At 39.9% G+C, this 10756-nt stretch overlaps 1 protein-coding gene across 1 annotated transcript; it reads right to left on the reverse strand.

The window, feature by feature from the left end:
• Window positions 1–7150: 7150 nt before the first annotated feature.
• LOC113635126 (E3 ubiquitin/ISG15 ligase TRIM25-like) lies at window positions 7151–10756 on the reverse strand. The gene is made up of 5 exons (XM_027134367.2): window positions 9969–10756; window positions 9421–9516; window positions 9091–9324; window positions 8831–8978; window positions 7151–8707 (listed from the first exon to the last, which is right to left on the reverse strand). The coding sequence occupies exons 1-5, from the start codon at window positions 10554–10556 to the stop codon at window positions 8055–8057; spliced, it is 1719 nt and encodes a 572-aa protein (XP_026990168.2). The 5' UTR covers window positions 10557–10756; the 3' UTR covers window positions 7151–8054.

Genomic DNA, 10756 nt, shown 5'->3' on the forward strand with positions numbered 1-10756 from the left:
ACACACACACACACACACATTTCCATACTCACTCACACCAAGGGGCAATTTAGTGGAGGCTGTCAGCTTGGTGAGAGGAAACCAGAGAATGCAGAGAAAACTGATGGACAAAGGGAAACGCCACATGATAGACAATAAACTGAACTCTGGATGTTTTATGTGGGGCCTCTAGAGGAGCTGTGAGGTGACAACCTTACTAATTAATAGCATTTCACTATTTCACATATCTGTCTGTCTGTCTGTCTGGTTAAGCACTGTTTCCTGTTAACCATAAAAAAAAAGGTGATGTGTTTTTAGATGCCTTTTTTTTAAGAAAGCAATGGTTTCACTATATAAAATCTGATCTGAAACATTAAAGTTTATCTAAAAAATGTGTTATTACCTCCAGATTACTGGCTGGTACATTTGCCTCGCACCTCCATTCAAAATTCCTGCATCTGCTCTGAAGCTTGTATGTGCTCCCTGTGCATTGGGGTTTCCTCCCCCAGTCCAGAAAATGCATTGTAGGCTAATTGGCATGTCTCAATATTCAGTCTAGTCAAGTCAAGTCAAGAAGCTTTTATTGTCATTTTATCCATATAAAGCTCTTGCAGTACACAGTGAAATGAGACAACGCTTTTCAAGGATCATGGTGCACCATAAAACAACAACAGAGCTATAAGGACTTAAAAAGTAAGTCCTAGATACATCTGTGCAACCTGGTGCAAACAGTGCAGGACAAGACAAACAAGACAGTGCAGGACAAAAAGACAAAACACAACACAATAAACATTCATTCATTCATTCATTTTCTACCGCTTATCCGAACTTCACGTGTCACGGGGAACCTGTGCCTATCTCAGGCGTCTTCGGGCATCAAGGCAGGATACACCCTGGACGGAGTGCCAACCCATCGCAGGGCGCACACACTCTCATTCACTCACACACACACACACACACACACACACACACACACACACACACACACACACACACACACACACACTATGGACAATTTTCCAGAGATGCCAATCAACCTACCATGCATGTCTTTGGACCGGGGGAGGAAACCGGAGTACCCGGAGGAAACCCCCGAGGCACGGGGAGAACGTGCAAACTCCACACACACGGTGGAGGCGGGAATCGAACCCACAACCCTGGAGGTGTAAGGTGAACCACTAACCACTAAGCCAACGTGCCCCCAACACAATAAACAGAGACAGCAAATACCAGTGTAAATACTGCATGTCTAATCAATATTCTGTGTGCAGAAATACTGGAATGAACACAGTATTATAGAAGCAGTTGCATGAGGTAATGTAAGTATTGTGCAAAACAGCAGTCAACATGTAAACAGTTTGATGGATGTATAATGGAAGAGTGTGTAATTGCTGTAGGTCTGTTCAGTCCATACAGTTTATGTGCATGTGTGTGTGTGTGTGTTGTGCTCAGTACAGTTCAGTTCAGTTATTAAGGAGTCTGATGGCTTGTGGAAAGAAACTTTTACACAGACTGGTTGTGAAGGCCCGAATACTTCGGTACCTTTTTCCAGACGGCAGCAGGGTGAAGAGTGTGTGAGAGGTGTGTGGGATCATCCACAATGCTGTTGGCTTTGCGGATGCAGCGTGTGGTGTAAATGATGAGGGAAGAGAGACTCCAATGATCTCCTCAGCTGTCCTCACTATCCGCTGCAGGGTCTTGCGATCCAAGATGGTGCAGTTCCCAAACCAGACAGTGATGCAGCTGCTCAGAATGCTCTCAATGGTCTTTCTGTAAAACACAGTCAGGATGGGGGGAAAGAGATGGGCTTTTCTCAGACTTCCTGAGAAGTAGAGATGCTGCTAGGCTTTCTTGGTGATGGAGCTGGTGTTGAGTGAAGTTGGGTGAAGTTCTCTGCTAGATGAACACCAAGAAATTTGACGATCTCTATAGATGATCCTTCGATGTTCAGTGGAGAATGGTCGCTCTGTGCTCTTCTTAAGTCAACAACCATCTCTTTAGTTTTATCAACATAAATGGGGTATGTGTGTGAGCGTGTGTGTGATTGTGCCCTGTGTTGGGTTGGAATCCTATCCAGAGTGTCCCCTGCCTTGTTCTTTGTGTCCTCTGGGATAGACACCAGGCTCCCTTTGACTGTGTCTACGATAAGTGGTAGAGAAAATGAATGATTGGATATTACCCAAAATGCTTTACACTGTATATTGTATACTATACAGCATGTAGCGAATAACTTACCAAACATTTGAGGACTACTGTTACATCTGAATTTTTTTTTTATGTAAGTAACGTGTGTGTACAATGTAAGTGACAAAAAAAATATATATTGTTTGCACTGAATTACCAGTCTAGTGGAAAGGGTTGTGTTGTTATAGGAAAAGAATTCACACCAGGATGGTGTGATAGAGCCTGATGCAAGGCAGAGGAGCCTGGTTCATACTTGGTGCATGACTTTACATGCACGGGCAGAAGCAGCAGTAACTTGAGTGGCATTGCTCACACTCTTGCCTGCATATCTTATGTACATCTGAAAGATTTAAAAGCAACATGTGAGCACCAAAACATCCCTGTCTGTCAGGTTTCCAAGTCAATTCAATTCAATTTTATTTGTATAACACATTTAACAATGGACATTGTCTCAAAACAGCTTTACAGAACATAAAACATCATAAAGAAAAAGAATATTTTTCTTATATTGGTATTAGACATATTTATGTGTTTGTAGTTAAGCGACTGTGACAAGGAAAAACGTTTTTAGATGGAAGAAGAAGAAACCTTGAGAGGAACTCGAGGATGTGATTATAAATATACAGTCTGACAATTGTTTACTGATTTGGAGGTTGTTGTCCTCAAAGACCACATGGCCTTGGCATCTCGAATAATGTCCGAATACTTCATGAAGCAGAGTCAAAATGATTTACTAACATAGAAAATCCACATGAAGGGATTTTAATTCACACTAACTGTTAGAGGAAATCCAGTTAATATTATTATTCATCAATGATATAGAATAGCACATAAATATGCAATTTGAAACACAATACTAGTTTAAAGAAGAAGAATTTGTTTTGTCACATAAGCATTTCAGCACAGTGAAATTATTTCTTCAAAATCTGGAGGTAAGGGTCAAAACAATACAGCACCCCTGGAGAAGTGAGGGCTAAGGGCTTTGCTCAATGGCACAACAGTGGCAGCTTGGTAGATCTGGGGCTTGAACCCCAATCCCCCAATCAAAACCCCAGAGCCTTAACCACTTGAGCCACCACAGCTCACTGCTTATTGGAGGTAGATAGTCAGAAAACTCCTGAAAATGACTAAAATAGCATTTTATGCATAGACTTGTATATTCTGAATGTGATAGCGGCAATAATATTTCTAATATTAATTTCATGAAACAGTAATTGAGTGTGCTTTTCTCTTGCGTATGCATTTGTAAATGAAGATACTTCACCAGGGATTGTGACCCTTAGTTAGGAACCATTGTTGTATACTGTTTGTGTATTCCAATAGATTGACGTTATGATGCTGCATTACTCAAAATGATTACATCCTGTCACAATGTAATGATATAAATTTTGTAGTGTTAGTGTTGAAGTAAGTGCAATTTTGTTAAATTTAGACCAAGTGGTGTCAGATACCCAGTAATGGGGTTGAAGGGTGTGTCTCGTCTGTGTGTAAGTATGGGTTGAGCTCACAAGAGGAATCACTCAGGGTTAGCAATAGGTCAATAAAGCCCTTGTGCTCTGTCAGAAAAACTGGCACAGCCACACTGCTCTGCACACAGTCACTAATAACTGCGTAATAGAGATGGCTGACATGGCAAAAAGGAGAAATACAACGTACAAGAAGTGAGTGTGGGAGAGAGTGAGAGCAAAAGGGGGAAATAGGAAAAAAAGAGAGAGCGAATTAGAAGATAGATGGAAAGACAAGGGAGGGGGAAATGAGGTATGGACCTAAATATGTCTCTCTAAATCACTTTGTTGGTGTTTATGTGTACCACAGTCATCCTGAGTCACCCCGGCAGGGTGTGTCTAAGACTTAAGTATTACAACAGGCTCACACAAACACATATACAACACCAACACACATCGCACTGTCCAGGGCTATGTCTTGAGCTTTTTAGTACTACTGCAAGAGGAAAAAAACAGTTGAGGAAGAAGCACTGTGAGGAGAAAGATAAAGGAGCAAAAGGGGGAAGTGAATATGTGAAGGAGATTGAAGAAAACAGCTGGCCCTCTCCTTCTTCTTCTCCATCCTCCTGATATCAGCAGAAAAAGAAGTAGGGAAAAAAAATGCTAGCTGCTGTTGACACAGCCCTGACCTTCCCCTCATTCCGCTCCCCCAAGTGTGAAATTGAACGTCGGCCAGAAAAGAGAGAGTGAAACAGAGGCAGAGTGTGTGTGTGTGTGTGTGTGTGTGTGTGTTTGTGTGAGAGAGAGAGAGGCAGAATGAGAAAGGTATAGAAATAATTACCCACTCTCCACAAAAAACCAACAGAGAAAACCAATAGCACATATATCAAACAGCAGTGATTGTAGCCGTGCTATTCCATTTAAGGAGATCTGATTTGGAGCAAGCACATTGATGGCTGAGGTGCTGGTATTGATCTCCTCTGAGGTCCATCCTACATGATGATTTCTTCAGTCAACACAGATAACGTCCAGATGACTTGCACAACATGTATGGCTCCAGCTGGTTTTATTCACTCCAGCAGTCCAATATTCATGCATTAAAATAATTGAATTAAATGCTAATTTGTATTAGAGCCTACTGGAGCGTTATGATTTGTCAAATAATTTTTAAAAAAATATATAGACTTCACAATCTTTTAAGATTAATGAGGTGTGAGTCACATGACGACAGCTATATATTTTCACACTGTCTTTTAGTTCTCTCCAGAAAAACTGAGGGAATGGTATAAAGGAGTGTGTGTATGTTAGACTGTAAGAGAGGGGAATGTATAAGGTGATGTAATGGATGCAAGGGGTGTGTTCAGTGCATTGCTCGTGGCCACAAGTCTCCTGCTGACTCCAGACATTTCTGGCATTCCTTAGTGAACTGCTTCCATTGTGCTGCAGGGGAGCCTCCATTCATTCATCCCAGGAAAGGGGAAGGAAAGGAGAGGAACGGGGGAAATACATAAGTGGAGGAAGATAGAAAGGAAAGGGGTTATCGGGCAGATCTGACATCTTGTAAAAATACGAGATGCTAGATGTTCAGGAATGCGCGCGCACACACACACACACACACACACACACACACACACACACACACACACACACACACACACACACTTAGGGTTATCTGTAGATTAAAGATGTCCTTAAAAGGTAGGACGGGAAGGGAGGCAGCACATTAAATGCATATTAGGAAATATTTGAGCAAATCTGAGGAATGCTTATTGGTCCACTTAACCTTTAATATATCAATGCATCATTTGTGTTTATTTTCTTCCCAGTCATAGGTTAATTATCTGAATTTCACAAATGCTGATTTTTGACTTGCAGCCTAAAACCTGATTTAAAGATAAAGAGAAGCCTGTGCAATCAGGAAGGTGGGATGAACTCTTCACAGAGTGCTATAGCGCCATCTAGTGGACACTGTGCTCAGGTTATGTTTAACTGCCAGCAGGGTTTATCTTATTTAAAAAGAAAAGAAAAAAACAGGTCTAGTATCCCCATGTAACCTCAGCTATTACAGACTAAAACGGAAATCTGATAAAGGTCTAACAAAATAACGGCTTATGAAGTTCATACTCCTGATAATGTGAGCCACTCACAGACTCACCGATGTCATTACACCTTATAAGGGTGTGTGATATGACAAAAGCATTGAATCTAAATAATAGTCCAGTTTTGTGGACGCCTGACCATTTCATCCATATATGGTCCTTACCTAAAATGTTGCTACAAAATTTGGAAGCCATTTTGAAATGCATTCCTCAGTTGTGTAGTACGTTCTTGTATGATCTAGCATTCACTGGAATTAAGAGGCCCAAACATGTTTCAGCATGACAACACCCCTGAGCTCAAAGCAATCTCCAGGAAGACATGGTTCACCAAGATTAGAGTGGAAGAACTCGAGTGTCCTGCACAGAGCCCTGACCTCAATCACACTAAACACCTTTAGGATAAACTAGAACCCTGTCTGAGCCCCAGACTAACCCACCCAACATCAGTACCCTTCTCCCACTAAGGCGCATGTGGCTGGATGAACACAAATCCCTATGGCTATGCTCCAAAATCTAGTGAAAAACCTTCACAGAAGAGTGGAGGTTATTATAAGAGCAAAATTGAGTTCAATCTGGAATGGGATGTTGAACAATCACATATAGTGTTGTAGCAATATGGTGGCCATTAGTGCTGGGTAGGAGACCTCAGTACTGAAATCCCTATTTAACACGTTAGGGCACTATGCCAACAAGACCCGATGATTCTTCTTAAAGTATATTTACTTAATGCTTATTTCTGGTGTTTTTTGGGGGTCCTAATCAAAATACTGTTTCTCACTCTTGCTCTCTCTCTCACACACACACACACACACACACACAGTATTTCCATTTATATGAGTAATATATATATATATACACACACACGTTATCATACACAAAATAAACAGCTCTGTTTACTGCACACTGGCATCTAATATTATTATGGATATGGATGTATGGTTTCACCTGTGATTCATTATGACTGATGTCTAAGCAGGCTTTTTAATAAAAATAATGGCCTGTAGGAATGACTGAATAGCTCCTTTCTCAGTGTGTGATCAATAGTCTCCTACCTTCCATGTTAAATCCACTGACTTAGGGCAGTGTGTGTGTTCAGACTGATCAATAACAGCACAGCGTTAGAATTCTCAGTGCTGTGCGAGGAAGAGGCATGCTGCTGAAGTCGGCTCGCAACCCAGGGCACATTATGGATGATATACAATAATAAAGTTATTTTTCCTTTAAGAGAATGATAATGTAGTCAATCTTGGTAGAATAATGGTTAAGTTTGTAGCTCATGATAAGAACCAAGCACACAATTTCTAGTTAGAATAAAAAGTGAAATCAATAAAGAGAATCTGTCTAATTCTGTTCATGAACTTGAGCTTTGAACTCTATGTTACTGCTTGGCTTGACATGGCAAAGTCTTATTGCTTTTACAAAGACCGAGTCATTCGCTTGTGGCATATTTATATTGATATTTATTCTGAGAAGAGTGGTACATACATTTCACACATACTGTATCTCCATATCATCAATATGATTAGATTCTGCATGCCTGCAAGTAAGAGAGCTGTAATGATTGGAGAGAAAAAGCAAACAATGATCTACACAGTTCCAACTAGTCAAACTCTGAAGGCATCAATATGATCATTTCACTTTTTATTACTTTCTTTGTGACTTTGAACCTTTTTCCTCCCAATTTGGTCCTTTACCGAGTCCCATCCAGACAGCTCTTAGCATAACATGACAGATAGCACCCAGCGAGTGAGTATCTAGCACATACTAAATGTGCTCTTCTAAAACAAGAGCTCAAATAAAATCCATGATTGTGTCACTTAGATTAACAAATAAGGTAAACATGTTTCTTTTCCTAAATCCTTAATGATGCCAAAGATATTTTCAATTATTAAGTAACAATAGAATATATCCCCTACAGTGCAAATAACATAAATGCTAAATAAATGTTAAACAGTGTGATATTCAATCATCTCAATTATGCAAGCTATGCATCAAATAATATTTTCATACTCCTTATATGCTGTATATACACTATATGGCTAAAGGTTTGTGGACTCACACTGATAGTTTGCCAAAGTAGGAATGGAAGATCTTGAGTGTCCTGCACAGACCCCTGACCTCAACCTCATCCCTGAACATCGTCGGAATGAACTGGAACCCTGCCTGTGCCCCAGGGCTCCTCACCCAACTACACAAATCCCCACATCCACACTTCAAATTCTATTGGAACAGCAAAAGGGAAGTCAACCTAGAATGGGACATTCAACAAGCACATATGATTTTAGATTCATATGGTGGCCACTAGTGCTTTATAGTGCACTTTACTACTGAAATATATATAGAGATTTCAGTAATGACGTTGTGGCCATGTTCCATCTTCATTTCTCTGTTCTATAAACACTGTTTGTTTTTGGAAGAGACCAGCCTCCTGAATGGTTTTACTAGGGCAGTCCAGAGGCTTAAACAGATTTCGCAAATATATATTCCACAACCTGGTTTCCTTTCCATCAGGAATATTGAAGATTTTGCGCATTTCCTTTTCAATACATGCTACTGTTTCTACTTTGCTAAAGTGCCGACTTATGCCTTGGTCCATGTTGCTGAATTCACATAATCTCAGTTCAGTAAAGAAGACCTCCACCTTATAGGACTTTGCAAACAAGCCTTCCTCAACCACTTTTCGTGCAATAGGCTTCTGGTGCTCAGACAGTCCATACCAGCTTAGCAGTTTACCCCATACCTCTTTAGGCAGAAGGTTGTAGTCCAGATGTTCAAGTAGATGCTCCCTGATAGAGAGTGAATCTTTTAAGAGTTGTGAGTTATCCATTCGTCCAGGGTAAAACATCTGGTCTCCCAAACTAGCCATGTTACTGCTATCAAATCCCACATATTTCTTCCACCTGTTGAACCACTTGCTGTCAACAAGGTACCATGTGTCACCTTTTTGTAATGGAGTATTCAACAGCTTTTTTATCTCTTCTCTTTGATAATCCAGGTTTGCTGTGGGATACAAACAAGTACATAATATGAATTTAAACTACAAGCCATTAAGTACATAATTATACGGACAATTTATCTTTCAATGAACAATAACATAGAAAAATACACTACAATGTAACTCACTTAGCTCAGACATCTTCTTAGCAGTAGCACTGACAGATTGCTGAAGATCAAGCAAATCTTTCATCATATCCTTCACAATCAGACTGCTGTTAATTTTCATTTTATCCAGGTTATTGGTATATGAAGGGGTGGGCATTGTTAAGCAAGCCTACAGAAATAAAAAATATAATATTATAATATAAATATAATAAAGAGTAATCCTTCATCATCCAGAGTGCTGTTCATGGGATGTGCTGCGTGTGCTCTGAGCAGACACTAACCTGGAGGAAGTGAACGTGGTCTTCAGAGACCAAGAGCTTCTCCAGTTTAGTGTCACTTCTTTTCAACTCAGTAATTTCCTGTTTTAGTCGTTGAACAAGCTCTTCAGCTTGGCTTTCTAACCCTTTCTGTTTCTTCTCCAACACCATAAGCAGATCAGCCTGCATTCTTTTGCTGGAGCTCATGAGACACCTGAAGAGTTCAGAGCTGTCGTCTTTTTCCTCATCTATATTTTTCTAAAGATATAATTGCAAAATTATCATCACTTTCTTTTACATTATATTAGTAGAAAATGAGGTGTGTTCAGCAGTTGATTTTTATTCAAAACTCACTTTATTGAGGTCTAAAGAGTGGTTTATTTCTTCAATCTTTTTTAGTCTGTCTTGGATCTTCACCTGAAACTCTGCTTGTGTTTTCTGCAACTTAATCTGTGGATGGAAGAAAATACTCATGACAAATAATTGATGGAATGTAAAATCCTCATGTTACCATCAAACATGGTTTCCTTTTATTTGAATGTTAATACACTCCAGCTGCCAATGGAGTTTTACACTTTATTGTAGCACAGAATATTCCTAATAATCTGATATTAACAAGCTACTTATTTGCTCACCATCCATTTTATTAGGAACATTCACGCTGTTATCTATATTATTTAATAATGTGGCAGCAGCTTACTGCCTAAAGTCATGCAGTTACAGGTCAAGAGCTTCAGTTAATGTTCATATAAAAATTGGAATGAAAAATCTCTATGACGTCAACACACAACAGTCTCTAGTGTTATTTATTTTTACCTGGCTGCAATGTGATGTACAGGTGCTCCTAATAAAGTGGATGGTGAGTGTAAATCCTGTATTTAAAATTGTATATATATCCTCACCTTTTTCTCTGCACTCTCCTCCTCTAAAGAAATGGTGTTGTGGCTCTTATGCTCTCCCTCAGTGCAGAACAGACACACACACTTCTCATCATCCCTACAGAACAACTCCAGAGGTCTCTGGTGCCTCTGGCATATGTAGATCTCCAGGTTCTTTACAGCATCAATTAATTTATGTTGCTTAAGTTTCACAGCAATTTTATGATGCTCCAGATGTGTAGCACAGAACGACATACCACAATCCAGACAGGACGTTAAAGCCATCTGGGTTTGGTCAGTACAGACATCGCACGGCACATGTCCCTGTGCAGCAGGAGGTTCCTTTGTGTGACTGCTAGATTTCACCTTCAATGACTCTTTAAACTGAGCGGCCAGATTAGATATGAACGTATTAACACAAAGTTGTGGCCTTTTGCTGTATTCTTTCTTACACAATGGACAGATGCAATTTTGACTGTTGTCCCAGTATTTGTTGAGACAAGCCATGCAGAAGTTGTGTCCACATGGTGTAGAAACAGGCTTAGTGAATATGTCCAGACAGACAGAACACTGCAACTGCTCTTCAATTAGAAAAGTGTTGAAAGCAGCCATTGCTAATAGAGGAGAGTTTAGTAGAAAATAAAATGGGCCCAATAGCGTGCCCTTGTCCTAAATGTGTCGGGGTTTAGCTTAAACTAAGGAAAAATTAATTAACTATATTAATATTCTCTAATTTCTTTCATTCAACTGTTTTACCGTTCATTTAACGCCTCCCGTTCACTATGAATCACAAGAATCGTCTATATTATAGT

This window comes from Tachysurus fulvidraco, chromosome 1 (genome assembly GCF_022655615.1).
Source record: "Tachysurus fulvidraco isolate hzauxx_2018 chromosome 1, HZAU_PFXX_2.0, whole genome shotgun sequence".
Classification (NCBI taxonomy): domain Eukaryota; kingdom Metazoa; phylum Chordata; class Actinopteri; order Siluriformes; family Bagridae; genus Tachysurus; species Tachysurus fulvidraco.